The 18,221-nt window shown below is 39.2% G+C and overlaps 1 protein-coding gene across 1 annotated transcript; it reads right to left on the bottom strand.

Moving 5' to 3' along the window:
• Positions 1 to 123: 123 nt before the first annotated feature.
• LOC128510502 (lysophosphatidic acid receptor 4) lies at positions 124 to 10,812 on the bottom strand. Its single transcript, XM_053482844.1, has 3 exons — positions 10,601 to 10,812; positions 3,120 to 3,255; positions 124 to 2,836 (listed from the first exon to the last, which is right to left on the bottom strand). The coding sequence occupies exon 3, from the start codon at positions 2,812 to 2,814 to the stop codon at positions 1,840 to 1,842; it is 975 nt and encodes a 324-aa protein (XP_053338819.1). The 5' UTR covers positions 2,815 to 2,836; positions 3,120 to 3,255; positions 10,601 to 10,812; the 3' UTR covers positions 124 to 1,839.
• Positions 10,813 to 18,221: the final 7,409 nt, after the last annotated feature.

Below are 18,221 nucleotides of genomic sequence, written 5' to 3'. Positions count from 1 at the left end.
CAGTATACCACAATTAGTTTGACATTGCAGTAAATGTACAGTAGATTTGCACTATACAATAAACACTGTAAAATTAGTCATTTACATGTTCCTTTAATTCCCTTTGACAAACTCACTGCTCACTTTCACTCTAATGCGCCTTTATTTATTTTTTTACATATTTAATATATACATTTTTTTTAAAAACATATAAAATAATGTTCAGTGATGGCTGTTGTACAGTACGTGCTATGCGCTGCTGTAACTATGGCAGGAGAAAGCTTTAAAAAACAGCAATAAAAATGTTTGCAAGCTAAACAAGCACTGAGCATCTCTATTTACAACCTAAGCCTTTAATTAAAACTGTAAGAACAAACTTTGCATACTAGAAATAAAAAAAAAAAAATTACAATGAGAAATAAAGATCTTGTCGTTTCTTGCAGTCCAGCTGCCATTTTAGAAATAAAAATTACTTCATTAAATAAACTTCTAACTTATGTTCATGGTTGTAGATGGTCATACATATTTCCTCACACATTTCATACTCATTTCCCTAATTTTCTTTTTTGATTCCGTAAAGCTGCTTCACGACGATGACTATCGTGCCATAAAAATTGAATTGAATTGAATTGAAGTTGTTACGATTAAAAGGTACACTTATGATTATATGGTTGTTCACGTCATCTTGGGACTTTCCTCCAGTGGTGTTCACACCACATACAGTAGATATACGCGTTCCCAACCCTTACTCCTAGACGTAAACCATTCTAGAGCATCCTCATCGTCATCCTCCTTCTCGGTGTAGGATGTGAAAGCACTATAAACCATTTCCTTTTGTAAACATCTTGCATTGATGTTTCTGCTACATGTTTATAGCCACAACATACAGCCCTGGTCAAAGATCTTGAGCCAAAAACCACCTCTCATTTCTTCATCTTTTGCTTCTAAAAAGTCAGAATTTCTTGTTGTTGTTTTATTTATATATATATATATATATATATATATAGTGTGTGTGTAATATTAAGGACCAGTTCTGCAGTCTTCATGAATTTTTTTTTGTGGTTCTCATTCTCAGTCCAGTCCCTGTACCTAAGCAGTTTCAGAGGAATATTTTAGTCTGTTAAGCCACACAGTGGCATGAATCTTTCATAATAAAAGAAATCACTCAAAAAAAAAAAAAAAAAACTGTGAGAAACAGGTGCAGATAATGATTAAATGCCAAGTGGTTGGAACCTGACGGGAGGGGAAATGATGAGGTTGCCGCTGAGGTCGGTACATAAACAACCTCTTTTTTTTAAATTGTTCCTTTAAGCACTTTGCAGCCTGTTTCAGGAAAAAGCTTCTACATTAAACGTAATCTACATCATTTAATTTCATATGAAGGAATGAGGGATAGATCAAGTCTTTCGCACAGGACTGTACAAAATGTTGATGGCTGTGACAGATGGTATGGACGAACGCGACACTACTAAACCAGAACTAAACCACCAAACCAACTATTTTAGGCTAGACAGCGCTGCACAATGGCGCTTTAATCATGAATGTGTTCCTTTTCCTTTCACAAGCTGTGTTTTAGCTTATAATATACAACATAATAAAACTGACAGTGTTCAAGATTTTATGGAAAAATCACTGAATCACATAAAAGAGTTTATAGCAAGATTTCAGAACTGGATTTTTTTCCAGCCTGCATGTTTGTGTTTTTTTTTTTTTTTTTAATAGAAGATTAAGATGAGGTTATTCTAAACAGTTACCAAAAAAATCCTTTCAATACGCTTATAAACTGAGTCACACAGGCGTCCATGTTTGTCCCATCGAATTATCGATTCTTAGAAATTTCGACAATTTCGATTTGTTTCCTCACTGGCATTGTAGCCCCTCCGAGATGACGTAGACGCCTTTCCTCTTCTTTGGCTTCAGCAGCTTGAAGTTCCATGTGCACTTCCACTTGAAGTGGCTGGTGGCGAAGTAATACAGCACTGGGTCGAGCAGGCTGTTCAAGCTGACCAGCGCCATGGTAATGCGCCTGGCTTTGTAGATAATATCCGCCAGCAAGCAGTCATGGATGACCTGAGTCCGCCACAGCAGGTGCAGAAAGTACACTAGGTGGTAGGGCAAGAAGCAGAGGACCGTGATGGCCAGGACGGTGTAGATGATCCTCAAGGCACCGCGCGCTGTACGGGTCTTGATACACGAGATCCGACGTGCCACCACCGGGTAGAGCACCAGGATAACGATTGATGGAAGCAAGGCGCCGAAAACCAGGCTGAAGGCACTGTACGGAGCCAGACTCGTCTTCCATTCGTTCTCGGAGAAGTTCTCAAAGCAGCTTGCCTTCCCGTTGATGACGTGCATGTCTGGCGAAGTTAAAATGAAGGCTAAAATGACCCCCCCGCCAAGCAACCAGACGCAGGCGGACACGACAAGAGCGCAGCGTGTGTTCCGGAGACGCAGGTACGTGTGGGGATGGACGGTGGCCAGGTAGCGGTCCACACAAATGCAGCTCATGAAAGCGATGCTGATGTAGACGTTGGCGAAGAACAGCGTACCCGTCAGACGACAAGCCACCTTTCCGAATGTCCAGTCGTTGCCATTTAGGTGGTAGTGAATGCGGAAGGGGAGCACGCACAGGAAGATGGTGTCAGCTACGGCCAGGCTGATGATGTAAACTCTCGACGGGGACTTGTGCTCTGCTTTGAATATGAAGATGTAAAGAGCTCCCAGATTCCCCAGCAGACCAAACACCATCACGAGGATGTAGGTGATGGGGAAGAGGTAGAACTGGAAATCGGCACTCCACTCGCCGGCGCATGGGACAGTGCTGGAGTTGTTCATCTTCAGAGATATTTCTGTATTTCTTTCATGAAATTATAGTGAATAAATGTAGATATATAGTTATTCTCACTTTTCATTTTCAAATTTTAAACATTACATCTTTATTTATTTACTGTACACTGATGAGCTGTACACTGAAATCTTTTTTTTTCTGTTTGACTTTAATCTATTACATCACATCTGCTGCTTTATAAAAACTTCAGCATCCATTTTATAACCTTAACCTTCAAACTCTAAACTGTAAAATAAACAGATTTTTTTTTTTTTATCTAAAATTCCTTAGAAGATAAAGCACATTTTCTTACCAGATATTTCTGAGTTTTCTGTAAATCAGTCCTCGATAAAGCGCTCTCCCGACACGTGCCCTGTCTTCAGCGAGTCTCGTCAGCTGCCTTGTTCAGACTCTGGTGGAAAAACGTTGTTTCACCTCTGTGGTTCAAGCTGAACCAAAAAAAAACATGAAGACAGGAAGTCATGAGGCGAATGTTCCTCCCCCTACCCCTCTGCTCTGTAAGTCACACTCGGAAATACAGAGCTGTTATCATGATGTTTTGTCCGATGACCACCCACTGGAGTTCCTGCTGTACGTTTACTACATAAATTGTTTGTATTTTTTCCGCTCTGGTTCATCTAGCTCTCTCTGGGGGCCTGTGTTTGTGGTTATATAGACACGATGCAATCGGATGTGCTGCAGATTTCTGCGGGCGAGATTGGATGCCTTCGTTATCACCATAACCAGTGTACAAGCTGAAGTATGCAAAAAGCAAATAAAAATAAGCTTTTAAAAATTATTAGGACCTTTTATGGAAAAAAAGCTAAAACTCAAATATGATCATAAATAGTTTTTCCACTCTAAGAGATATTTGTTTATGCTTTAGCAAGAAATCTACAGCAATTAAAATGGTATTTTCCATATTTTATCTCTCTATGGTCATTTTTTTTCTAAAGAACATGGTCCAAATTGATTAAAACAGATTATCAGCCAATATCAACAGTTTGGTTTGTTCAATTCATATAAGAAAGCATGAACTTTAGCTGAGCAACATCAAAAGGCCTTGAAGACAACAGAAACAACTACAACTGATGATCACAGAATTCTTTCCTTGGTGAAGAGAAACCCCTTCATGACATCTAACTGAGTCAAGAGACCTCTAAAGGAAGTGGGCGTATCATTGTCGAAGTCTACAATCAAGAGAACGTGAATGTAAATACATGGGGGGCCTCAAGATGCAAACTGCTGATAAGACTCAAGAAAAGAAAGGCCATATTGTATTTTAGTAGAAAATGTCTAAAAAGCAGTGGTACGCACTGTTGCCTTGCACATCCAGGGTCTGGGTTTGATTCTTGCCTCTGTGTTGCATGGATTTTGCATGTTCTCCCCAGCTTGGTGGGTTTCCTCTCGGTATTCCAGTTTTCTCCCATAGTCCATAGACATGCAGATTAGGCTAAATGGCGTTCCCAATTTGCTGTGAAACCAAGATGAACATCTACAATAATAATGGAAAGAGAACAGTATAGAGAATGAAAGGAAGGGCTCAAGATTTAAAGTGCTACCATATCTGCCAAACATGGTGAAGCAGTGCTGTCATGCAGGGGCGTCTATGGTTTCCAATGGAACTGGTTTATTGGTGTTTATTGATTCTGTCTTCAGTTTTGTCATCAGAAAGGGAAAGGCATGAAGACCAGCAAACAAGCAGCAACTAAATGTGGCTAAAGTAAAGTTTGCAGATCAGCTCAAAGGAAGAAACTTATCAATTGTTGATGTCCATGGGTTCCAGACTTCATGGAGTCATTAATTGCAAATGATTTGTAGATCCGAGTTATAAAACACAATTCTAATATTTTCGAATGTTTGTCCAAGTGGGCGGCATATTGGTTTAGTGGTTAGCCCTGTCGCCTTCTACCTCTATGTTCTGTGTTCGATTCCCGCCTCAACGCCTTGGAGGGGTTTTTACCTTGTTCTCCAGTTTCCTCCCACAGTCCAAAGACATGTCGATTAGACCAATTGGCATTCCCAAATTGCCTGTGGTGTGTAAATGAGTGTGTGACCCTGAATACAGGATAAGGCGAGATAGATGAGTGAGTGTTTGTCCCAAAACTTTTGATTCCCAAATGCTTCATGCAATTTTCTTTTCTAAATCCATTAAATTATATCCAGATGTACAGTAGACACTGCAATCTCATCTTCATGCTCCATTTTGACAGTTATACAGTACAAAAGCAACATACCAAAGATTGTATACAGGCTTGACTGTAACTGATGAATCATTGACACCATGTATTTAAATTGGGAACGCAACTATGCTAAAGTTAGGACAGAACACAGCGACAACATGCTACGCACAAGTCTCTAGAGTTGTCGAATCGAATCAAATCAGGACGACGTCCGGCGAAAACTTTTCACTTGGTCTGTACCGTGCCTTATTCGGGAGACATCTGCAGCACTTTAATGGGACGTCCTTTCTCCAGACTGATCCATACACGTGACTTGTGACATGACAAACTTGGAGGTAGTTTGTTTTTCTGGGGCTATAATTCCTTAAGAGAGAGTTGCAGTGAGGAACCGAAACAAGCTGCCAAATAAGTGCATCCTCTCGTGACCTACTTCATATTTACAGTGGTGATTTCGATGTGGCCCTGAGCAACACTAACCTTAGAGGAGTAAATGAGCAAGTGCCTGTTCTTATAACTTTTCATGCAGTTTATGAAATCATGTCTACGGTGTTTGCGTTGATATTTATTTTTTGACAGCGGCCTGGGATTAACTTAATCTTATGCGTGTCATGTTTTCTAATATGAATATACTGTATTTCCAGATGTAGTCTAGTAAGCATTTTTCTGATTATTTTTTTTTTTTACTTTTAGCACTATCTGTTACACAATCTGATATTATCTGTATCTGTAAAGCAACCTTTTTTTTTTTACTCCCAGAAATAGATATTGTGTGAATACTTTCTCTCTCTCTCTCTGAACGTTCCTCAACCCATCATCAGCTCCATCACTCAAGTTCACAACCGCTTTAAGATATGGGATCCACCGCCCCCCATCCGCCAATAAAATTATCTTCTGTCCATCAAAAATTATCTAGTTTTATTAACATATTAAAATAGTTTCCTAATTTCCATCCCTCTCAACCCTGAACAGGCATTTACTGAGGCATTTACTGAGCATGCACAGCTTAATAATATTAATATTAAAGAGGACCATTTATTAAAAAAAAAAAATTGCAAAAAGGTCTCCTTTGTGCATATAAAAACAAAAGATGTTTAGATGTGAGAAGAATATTCAAAACATTCTCCTCTTATTGACCATGTTTAAACACGACAATAAGCTGGTCCCCCTAATGTGACTTCATATAAGGGAGAACCCTCCCCTTGGCTTGTTTCTCAGCTTTGCTTGGGGCTCTGTGGCTCTGCAGTCGCTCATTTATAGATACCACAATGTCTTATCTTGAAAAGTAAAACGTTATCTTTGAGTTAAACAGACAAACTTTGAGAGTTTGTTGAAGAAATAGTAATATATGGGGCCTTTAAACACCCATACCACTGACCAGGCATTCTTTATGTTCATGCTGAAGTTCACTGAACTCTTTTGTCCCACAAGCTTAATGAACGATCCCAGTTTCACTGCATACCTCACTGCATATTCTTACAATAAACAATAATAATACTTATTATTATTATTATTATTATTATTATTACATAACATCTATATGGCTCTACAAAGCATCTGTTCTTTGTTATTCCATTAATGTTTTTTGGTTTTAATAGATACAGTACACCAGATGGCGCTGTTCGTTTGAGTTCCTCAATATCTCAGCATCTTTCTCCTTTATGTAATATTGATTTTCACTCAGGATTAGACGGCACGTTTTTTGAATAACATCGATTTCCTTGTTTTTTTTTAATCTTAGGCACAACTCTTATATGATGCAGTGTGTATCCGAGAGAGAGAGAGACAGAGAGAGAGACAGAGCGAGACAGAGCGAGAGACAGAGAGAGACAGAGAGAGACAGAAAGAGAGACAGAGAGAGAGACAGAGAGAGAGACAGAGAGAGACAGAGAGAGAGACAGAGAGAGACAGAGAGGAACCTGGGGCCAAATGTTCCATTAGTGAATCGCCGACACATAATCTGTTGATGGAAAAGGGCAGTCAGGGACATGATGTTGGATTTGAGTCAATAAAAACAAAAGCATGTTGAGTATCACAATTGCACACTCACACACACACACGATGTTCGCAGTGTAGATTCCGGGGCTTATGAGATGAGTGAGGTGTTGTGCGATCTGGCCTTTAACTTTGCAACACGTCTATTGATTTCTCAGCACTTCAGAGACGTCCTACACTTCCTGTGTGTGAATGCAGCTAGAAAATAATTCACTGTACGTCCATTATTACTAATCTTGCTTCTTTAATTGAAAATCTAATTTATTATTATTATTGTTGTTATTATTATTATTATTATTATTATTATTATTATTTTTAAAGCTGAACGCTAAGATATTTGAAGAATCCTGGAGGAAAAGTCTGTTTTATACTGTAGATCTGTTATGTGATGGTCTGGAAGTTTGTATATTGATTGTTGAATGTTTAAAACTTTCACATTTATTCCTTTATAGATTTTTTTTTCCTTCAGCAGTGGTGACCTCGTGAAACAGACGTATTGCTGCGCCTGATAATGCCTTGCTAATTCAGATCGATAATGAAACATCTGAACTCTTCCTCTTTCTTGAATTGTACCTCTTCAACCTCTTTAAAGCACACTTTGTGTGTGTGTGTGTGTGTGTTTGAATTTTTTTTTCGGAGAGACTTTTATAAGGTGATTTTCTTTGTAATCCTTCCAGCAGTCTTAACTCTAACCCTGACATTCTTCTTTTCTCTTTGGCTTCAGTCTGACTCTGACTTCGTTCTCTTTAAAGACTGAGGAAGCCTTGACACCCCGGTTTGGTCTTGAATGTTTACAGCGTCTATAAGCTTTATACGGCATTCTGAGCCTGCGTATGTGATTGGATTCGCTGTAATGCGATTAACACAGATTTGCAAAGAAGGTCAAGCAAGTGTTTAAAGGCCATCTCAATTCTTGTTATTGTAGATGGAGCGTGATCGTGATATCCACAAGTCGTTACTCAATTGTTTTTCTAAAGAACAAAAAAAAATTATTCTCTATATACGTAATCCTCTGCTACACTAATGCATTTATCCCAGCATTTCACTAGGGCTTGGACACCATCAAGAGCCATGATCTACACATTTGAAATTCTGGCCTCCCAAGAACTCCTTTAACGACCCAAAAATGTGGAAATGGCCTGGAGCGAAGTCTGGACTGCAGGACTGTACCGCGGATGTGTCAATAACTTCCGGCCGAGTCCCACAAACAGAAGCATCTCTTCCACAACAAAACACAGGAATGACTTCGGTGGGCTCCGAGCCACTGCGGCCTGGAGCGACATTCACAGACGTACAAACTTCTTTCAAATGATTCAAATGTTTTACTGCAGCGAAGAGTCTCATGTCAATCAGTTTTACGCCCTCAATCACAACAAATCCCATCTTCATCATCACAAGTCCCGGGTTAACTCGAACGGCCCTCGTTCATGACAGCACACTAAGATTACTTCTTTCGCTTACCCCAGCTTGTTAGAGACCTGAGATCAGAGCACGGAGTCAGAGACGTTACAGCACCCCCTGGTGCGAAACTGGTTAAAGGACATTGTTCGAGGGTCCAACAGTGACAGCAGGCAGTGCTGGGGCTTGAACCACTGACCTTCTAATCCTAACTCGTTTGACGCACTTTTGCCTCCAGCACTACTGTAGATTAAGGGTTGAATTCTGACCAAGGGTGACTTCTGTAATTCAACCTGTTATTGGGAATCCCATAGTAATCATCAACAGCATCACAGTACATATATGAGCTGAATTGCACTAGGTTCATGAATCGAGTATCAAAATCAGTTTAGAGTTAACAGCGACTCCATGTAAGACAACGTCCAAAGACCATAACTCTATCGATCGAGTTCGGATTTAGTTTTTAAGCACTGATCAGTCAATTGAATTAGTCATTCTCTCTGGTGCGAACACTATATATGGTGGACAACCTACTGTATCAAAATCTCCAGACCTTAATGGTCTGAATGGTACAGTATCTTGTAGATCTGATGCCCCAAAACAGATCTACAAGCAAGTAGAAGAAGAAACCATAAGAAGATACCGGGGATTGGTTGGCCACATCCTTCTCATGCGTATCCCAAACGTTTCCAGACACCTTGTCTAGAGTATCGAAGGCAAGAGTAAAACAGGACGACCATGGAATCTTTGGTGCAAGTCGACATCGAGAAGACCTCTTGAAGCAGGACAGGAATCCCTGAAGGACGCATGATCCAGGAGGGGTACGATAAATGAATGTCTTGTACAAGCTCGCCTCTAGCAGAAGTCGTCCTCTATCATCATTGAAAAAGCCAGCCAAAATGATGTCCTGCTTTTCAGGAAACACAATCCCACTGGACATGGACAAGCAGGGAGATGCTGATGGAGATGTTGTGCCGTTACTTCCTGATTCACGATGTTCCGTGGATAAATTGTGTTGAGCTGTGCGCAACAAAGGCTTTTTCAGCATGTCATCTACCAGCTGCATTTATCCTTCAACTTGGTCATAAAGAAAAGTTTAAAGCATTTTTTCCCTTCAACATCTGTAGTGTATTAGTGATAACCACATGCTTCCCTGTACTGCGAGGGGAAAAAGTTTAGAAATCTTAAAACACATTTTTTCGTGAAGCAGCTGTTGGAACGGCGATTAACCTTTTAGGCCCCCTTATTCATTCATATTAATTGATATTAGCTATATTAGCTATATTTATGTGAGAAATATTCCTTAGAACATGTTTATGAATATCTCTGAATAAAAAATGATGTTTTCTGTTAAAAAAAATGATTGAAATAATGCTCCAAATCGACCAGATGTTGTTGTATGCATTTAGGGATAACATTCTTATGTGTAAATATTTCAATGCAAATTCTAAAACAGGGTGTTCCAAGTCGTACCCCTTCCCCAAGAACATTTAAGTATGCAAAGAATCCTGTGTAGAAACAGCTGTAATTAGACTCCCTCCCATTATGTACTGTATAAGCTCAAGTTTTTCCAGTACAGTAGAGAGAAACATTGAAAATGTTTCCCTGTCAAATGTTAAGGCTGTTCAACTGTTCCATAAGGTGTATGTTCACAGAGGTTTGCGTCATCTGAAATCCTCTGAAACCTCATTTTAAAGATAAAGTTATTGACCGAAGCAGACGCAGAAGAAACCAGGACTTACTGGATGTGCATTTCTGCGATACTCTATCTGACGGAAACCTTAAGCTGTAAGTGCTGAGGTGGTCTCGTTCTCTCAGATCTGTTTAAAGATTCAGTCCATCCTAATGTGTTTGGGTGGACGAGGCGGGACGAGACGCTCTGGAGCTCAGAGGGAATCGAGGGTGTAAATTGCTCGATCGCATCTTGGAAATCAGTAATGAATCTGTATTCAGGATGAACATCCAACCATACTGTATACATTATTATTATTATTATTTCAAGTCAAATCATTAAACATGAAATTTTACCCTATTAATTAAAAGCAGTGAAAACCATAAAGAACAACACTGGATGTTTAGGCTGAATAAATATCGATGCACAGGATTAATAATGGATCGGATACGGGATAAACAGAAAGAGCTGCTTTTCCTTTCAAACGCTAACTGAGAAATGTCTGGTCTGATCCACATCAGAGGTCATTAGTTGTACAGTATCTCGCACCTGCAGTCTGAATAATGTTCCACCCCTTACACGAGTGTTCAGAGTCTCAGCACTTGGCTTCCTCAAAAAGACCAGATGGAGAGAGGCTGGGAGGGGAAAAAATGGAGAAGGCAAAAAGGAGTGAATGTAGGTCATCGTTGGCGAAACCTGGCTTCACATCTCTTTCCAAACCCAACTGCCGCTCCGTGCTGCCACGCTGCATGTGTCTGCCATAAGAGGGAGATAAAAACCAAAAACTGAGCTGAGCTGACAGACAGGAAACCCCTTATTGTAAACACACACACACACTTCTTATTCATCAGCTTGACTTTGCAGTATTTGTCATAATCTACAGTACAAGCTGGTAGCAACTTTAATAAAAACGAAAACGTTCCATAGTTCCTTTCTCACTATGTCTCATCACACCAACTCATTTGTTGAATCCTTGATCCTGATTGGTCAACAAAATATGTTGATTAATTTCCTGTAATTTTATGCCTTGGTTTTCAGCCACTAGGTAGATATTTACACAAGTGACAGGAATCACGATACGATATTATCACGATACCAAAGTGCCAAGTCGATTTGTATTGCGATATCCTGATCCGATAAATGATTTAAAATAGAAAATTGTAACAATTGTAAACAAACTTATCAAATCATTTGCTACTACAACACATGTGATACTGTGATACCGCCAATGAGTGAATAGTTTAGAGTGCACCACCTGTAGGATTTTAGAGGAACTGCAACATTTTACCTCCTTGAATAAAAAAAAAACATAAATGAAAAAAAAGTCAGTGTGGCGATACATGAGTTACCACACAAGAATCGCCATATTAACTATTTTTGAGGATTTACTGTACATCCCCATTGTGATATGCTGCAAGTTCTATAGTAGTGATTTAGGTGTTGAGGCTTCTCTCAGCCAATAGTTTTATCAAAAGGTTCATTTCAATAAGCTTTATTCAAGGGCTCTTTGTACTGCCATCTAGTGGGCAAGTTCTGTGTAGCAACTAGATCGTAAGATCACAAGCAGCACAATTAATATGTACATGCAGCTGCACTGGTCAACGAAATGTTTATGCACATAATCAACATCTCTGATTCTTTGAAAATTAACTGAAGAGTGCACAAGCCTTTACTTAAGTCCCGAACGTTACGGTCACGTGATTCCAGCAAACGCGAGGCTTCGTTTGTCCTTGGTCAAGTGACTCTCAGGGAACCGACACGCCCCTCGAAGCGAGGCCTTATTTGGACACGCCCCCTTATATTTGATACAGGTTTTGGAGCTTCTGTGTCACAGTAACATTGTTACTTATGAACTAAAATGAATAAAAAGAAAGTTATACAGTCCTCTTATAATTAAAAATAGATAAAAATGTATATAATGTGATGTTTGTTAATAGATATGTAATTACGGTCCATCCATCCATCCATCCATCCAGGAACCTCTGTAGTCCAACTACAGGACCGTGGAGGCCAGTGGTCACCGTTTTATTTTTTTCTATTTTGTACGACCGTGTTAGGACCTCTGGTCAACATTCACACACTACGGGCAATTTAGAAACACCAATTAGCCGAATCTGCATGTCTTTGGACTGTGGGAGGAAACTGGAGTACCCTAAGGAAACCCACACAGACCCTATGGAGGTGTTATAATTGCCGTGCTTTAATTTTACAAGATTTAATATTTTACGGTTGTATGCCAGGTATACAAATTTAATCCAGAGGCAAGTTCTTAAGGCAAAAAATTCATATTTCATATTCCATTTTTCCATAGAAAGTAATGTAAACACAGATACTGTAGTCCTAAAAGTCTTACCAATATTACCATTTTCCAACACTATGATCATATTTCTGCATAAAAAACAATCAAACCATTTAGAAAGACATGTAAATGAAGTAAAATATTAAACAAATTAAAATTAAATCTTACTTAACCTTTATTTATGGTTCCTCTTGGCACCGGCTGCTTTAAAAACCCAACTGAAAGTGGCTCAGTTTTGTTCTTGCTAACGTCCTGGATAACATTCTCGGGGCCCATGGTGCTACGTCTTCACTAAATCTTGCACAAAATGCAAAAAAGTTGTTCTTCGCTATAAAGTATGAAGAGATAGGTTTGTTCAAGGGGAGATCCGTTACTGATTAGTGAACACAACGTGTGAGTTCAGCAGATGGCCCGATTTTAATACAGGATCCACGCTGCTGATCACTGACAGTGATAAATGCCTGTTCGATCGCAGGTGATAATATTTTACTCGCCGTGTACCCCAGCCATGACATCCCTGCCAGTAACCTCAAATCAAAAGGGTCTCTTACTACTTTCTCCAGCTGAAACTGCTGACTCATCGGCGTCCAAGGGGAGAAAAAGAAAAAGAAGAAAGGTTGCCGTTTTGAGCTTGTTTAGTGCGATAGAGAGGAAGTGAAGGAGGAGAGGTGGGAAGCGTGAGAAATCGCAGAGGATTCGAGCTTGGCTAATTTTAGCCCCCCAAACACGTCGGAGGAGGTTTATATAAGAGACACAGGAATGCGAGTGAACCAAGAAACAGAAACATGGAGAAACTTCTCGAGCGCTCTCGTACTGGTAGAACCGCAGGATTCCATCGCATGCTCCAAGACAGCTCTGAATCCGGTCCTCATGCTGAGATCCGGTGCTGTTTCGGTATTTAGGCATGAGCAATAATTTTCCATATTAAGCTGAAGTGGAGTGGAGCGGGATTACAGGCGGGCCAGTGTGTGCTGGGGGTTCCTCAGGAGCAGTACTTTGTTATGTTATAGAGGAGAAGTACAGTTTTTAGCTATCAAAAAACAACATGCAAGTTTTTTCTCGCCAGCCTCTTTTTTCTCTTTTTTTGAAGTTAATGAGACAGAAAAATGCAGTTTGTTGTCTCATAGAGGAGCAATAAAGCATAAAGTAATCCTCACCCATCAAGACTAGTGAAAAAGTTCAAGTTAGAGCTATGCAGCTGACAAATTTAACACTTGAGATTCCTTCCAAAAATATTACATAAACCTCTCCATCATATGAACAACTACGCATGAAGAGTTTAACTGCAACTCTATATTTATGCAAGCAGAAACACAACAGCAGGGAGATTCATCAATTTTGACAGAAGTTTTAGAGGTGGATTTATAGCATTTTGCATTAGAATAGTTCTTTTTTGCTTTTGTGCCATTTTAATACCCTTTGACTTGCAATAAGGCGGCAGAGTGGTGTACTGGTTAGCCTTGCACCTTCATGGTCTGGGTTCGATTCCCACCTCGGGGTCTGTGCGCTTGGAGTTTACGTGTTCTCCCTGTGCATGGTGTGTTTCCTCCAGATACTCCAGTTTCCTCCCACAGTCCAAAGACATGCAGATTAGGCTAATCTGTATTCCCAGTTTCCGCAGTGTGTGTGAATAAGCATGTGAGTATGTGTGTGTTCACTCTGCGATGGATTGGCACCCCATCTTCTGTTGGGTGTACCCTGTCTCATGCCCTTAGTCTCCTGGGATAGATTCCAGAACCCCCATGGTGCTGTATACAGGATAAAGTCGTATAGGAGATGATATAGTATAGTATGATAAGATGAGAACAAAATATTCCCTATCGGTGTGATTTATAGTTTTTAATTGGAATAGCCGTCTTAAAGGGAACTTGAAACATAATAAAATTCTGATGTAATCTATATACAATAAATAAAAGAAAGCTTTTGGTTGTACATTGCTCAGAATTTACTCTTTCAATTATATCTTTACGTTTTATACATTGGAGGACACAAAACCAGTCTCAGGAAAAATGTCTGTCCGTCTGTCTGTATATCTGTCCAGTCAATTTAGTCACACCATCACACCAAACTGGCTGGACAGAATTTAATGAAACATTTCTAGTCCTTTGATACTTTCCTGAAGTAAAACCTGCAGCATAAATAAAATCAAAATGTTGAGTAGAGAGGAATTTATGAGGGTTAGGGTTAGGGTTAGGCTGTGCCAAATTTTGTCATAGCATCTAGTGCTTTTTTGTACAAATATAGCACTTTTTCCCCTCAAGGTGGGCGTGGCTATATGTGTCACTCAACAGAGCCAATCAATGTTATAATTTACCATATATATACCAGAGTATGTGGAAGACACAGAAACAACAATCCTCAAAAAAAAAAAAATGCGCGACACAGCATGGCTTATACCAAAAAAAAAAAAACAATAGTAGACTAAGACCGAACATTTAAAGATGAATGGAAAGGTCAATGTATGTTTAATCTTCCTAGGGGAAGTTTAAAACCAGTTTGTCTCACATGTACTTTACATTTTTTTTCACAAGTAAAAAGCAGTAATGTGAAACACCACTGTGAGGTAAAACAAGGCCGTGTAAACTACCCACACTCTGCTTCCTGTTTGCACTAAAATAGCCCCCCCCAACATAATCGCTATAAAAATATCCATTACCACATAATTTTATTGACAGAAGTTAATTAACTTTTTCCAGGACTTCTATCTGCCTGAGGTTTAACATGCACCATAAAGCAAATCAAAATAACGAGTAAAAGCGATGTTATGAACAGTTTTGTGGTAGATTTAATAATCTACTTTAAAATAAGGCTACTAATAAGGTACTTGCTAAACAAACACCTGCACTTAATATTACTAATATTACAGTTAGGCATCTGGTCTGTTCCAGAAATGTGCTTGTAATCCAAATCACTCTCATATTAAAGTGAATTTCCACATAATTATAGAAACTTAGATGATTTGTTCCATAACCCGAACATATTTATACAAAAATAATTAATACAAAATCACATACAAAATGAATACAAAGGTAATTGATACAAAAGTAATTAATACATACATAAAAATAAAACAAATTAACCTCCACTTTACCTTTGTAAAGAATCATGGCTGGTGCAAGATCTTTAACCCTCTCTGTCACTTGCTTTTGCCTCCTTTTGAGGATTTTGTGGAAATGTGACGTTTCGTTTTTTTAATAGATTCATCTCCTGCTAAAGCATTTTTTTGACTTTTTGTTGACTATACGAGTGACGCACGAACAATAAAACTAAGCATGGGAGATGATTACGCATAAACCCATAGCGCAAGAGAGAAGAATCATTCGCTCAGGTGTAATCACGTGACACTCGGCAGACAAAGCACATACATAGTACAGTACTCAAGCCCTCACTTGTTTATCAAGACAAGACTTATTAATTATTAAAACTTTGCTCGTCTTGCAAAACGCTCGCAATTCAAGGTTCCAATGTAGAAAAGCTGAACTGAATATTTTTACTGGGATTAAATTTCCACAGCTGAAATAACAGCGCTGAAGTGGTAAAACTAAATTTTAAGGCACTGCAGTTGTTTTAAGACAAAACGTAATTTTTTTTATATACGATCTACTTTTTCGATTTCTCATCTGTGATTGCTTTCCAGTTACCGGACAGGGAGTGGATCTGACTGATGACGAAAGAAGTACTTCTAAGTTAACATGATATAAAATACTCAACCATACAAAAAGTTGGAAAGAAAGACAGACAGACATCTACATGGGCTTCAACATGAAATAATATTATCACTGATTACATTAAAGCTGATCAGATTATTTTTAGCTTTAACCTTTTAACAATTTCTACCTTTAAAATGGTTTTTGCAAACACTCCACGTGATATCTATTAATTAGATCGAGCCGATCAGTAAATTAACTAATAAATAAACAAGATACATCGGTGTAAAGAGGAAATAACTGTAATAAAGAACAATAAGAGAATTATACAGTTTGTCAGCAGGATCAGTAAGAAAACATGTTTCATTCCACACATCCCCCTCCAGTGTTTCCAGCTTCCCGTGTAAAGTGTTTTCCTTCTTATTTTGTGAACACTCTCCCCAAACCCTATTCACGCGCCCGCCTGGACACTCCTCTACCTCACAAAAGGGCAGCATGAGATCATTGCTAATCAGTAGCTCAGCCTCCCTACGTGGGGTACCGCCGAACAATAGCACGCTCTGACAGCTTGAATTGAAACACTCAGCCGCCCTCCCCCGAGTTGTTCCACTTCCTGTGAATTAATAACATCTTCTATTTCTGGCCTCAGCAAGGAAAAGCAAGCACTCGGTTTAGTCCGTGCCATTTAAACTGTTGTATGAAGCAGGGCTATTAATACACCTACCTGCGTAAAGGCTTTGGCAATGTGGGTAGAGCTAGCGCTGAGAAATTGAATATGCTCTCATACATTGTGGTTATTAATTAATGTGGCTAATGAATAAACAGTAACAGTCATGTGGTCACGGCCACAACATGGATTTCACTAGATCTGATACAGACTTCATTTAAAAGGCAGTGTGTCTTATTTGTGTATATGCGTTAAAACATTAACGATTTAAATAAAATTTTAACTAATTTTTTTTACATACTAAAATTTTATGGTAACCATCAGAAAAAAAATATTATGCATCAGTATAATGCCAACAATTGCAATTAACAAAAAAACAACAGCAATAAACATCATGCTTTTACCAGTGGAGTTGTATATCATACAGTATGGAGACTGATGATTTGATTTGATCTAAAGCAGTTGTATTTCTTACACATTGTGAAATAATAAAAAAAACACAATTGAAATGCTGTGTAACTTTATTATTGTTATTGATTGTTTTATCGCCATGTCTCGTACAAAGCAATCATCTGCCATTCATCTGCTCCCCACTCCAGTCCAGTAGGTGGCGCTAATTTACCAAGCATGCCCACAAACTTAAAAGATCAGAAAGCAGCGATACTGTTGCAAAATACGAGTATTTGCGAAGACGGAAGCAGGTGGAATTGTCTGCTTAAGCTGTGGTATATTTTTCAATGAATTTGTCACTTTTCACTTTGCAGATTTGCAGATTAAAAAGTGTGAGGGGCACAGCGGTAAAGTGCTCGCCCTATCATCCAGAGATCGCAAGTTCAAGAATTCTGGGTGATGCTGTAACCTCCTGCAGCCGGGAGGCTAGAGAGAGAGCTGATTGGCCGAGCGCTCTCAGAGGGGAGGGACAGGAGGCACTTAGCTTTACACTTCACATCAATCACAGCTCTACAGCCAATCACTGAGGTCTGTGAGCTCACACAAGCGGAAGGAGCGGATAGCGCTGTCGTCCAAATGTGGACATTCCACCGCTCCAGCAGTTCGAAATGGTGCGGTTGGCTGGCGTCAAAACCGTGATGGTCTATAAAGACGTTTATAAAGCCCTGACACTGGAGACTCCTTCCATACGTGCACCAATGAATGAGCTGTTTCTATAGAAACAGTAATGTATTTGAATAAATGACTCACAGTTGTTGCTGTTAAAGAAATTCTTCAACTGTATCATGGATTAAAACAATAATAAACTAAGTATTTATTTTTTTATTTTTTTATTTTTTATGGTAGAAAGTGTTGTTTGTCTTCTTCTCACAGAAGATCTTGTGTTTTTTAAGACTACAGAGACCAGACGTTTGGTCGATAAGTGGATGCTGAAAAGACAAAACTGAAAACTCGTTTTTTATGGGGACAAAAAAGTAGTGTTAATGATTGTTAAAGTATTCCTGGCATTGCAAGTACAACCTGTCACAAAAAGAGGAGTGTGATTTATTCCTGCCTTTGGACTGCACTGAGATTCTCCACCTGCTCTTCTACAATGTGCTATTTCTG

The sequence above is a fragment of the Clarias gariepinus genome, chromosome 22, assembly GCF_024256425.1.
Source record: "Clarias gariepinus isolate MV-2021 ecotype Netherlands chromosome 22, CGAR_prim_01v2, whole genome shotgun sequence".
NCBI lineage: Eukaryota > Metazoa > Chordata > Actinopteri > Siluriformes > Clariidae > Clarias > Clarias gariepinus.
This window is presented reverse-complemented; position numbering and strand designations above follow the sequence as displayed.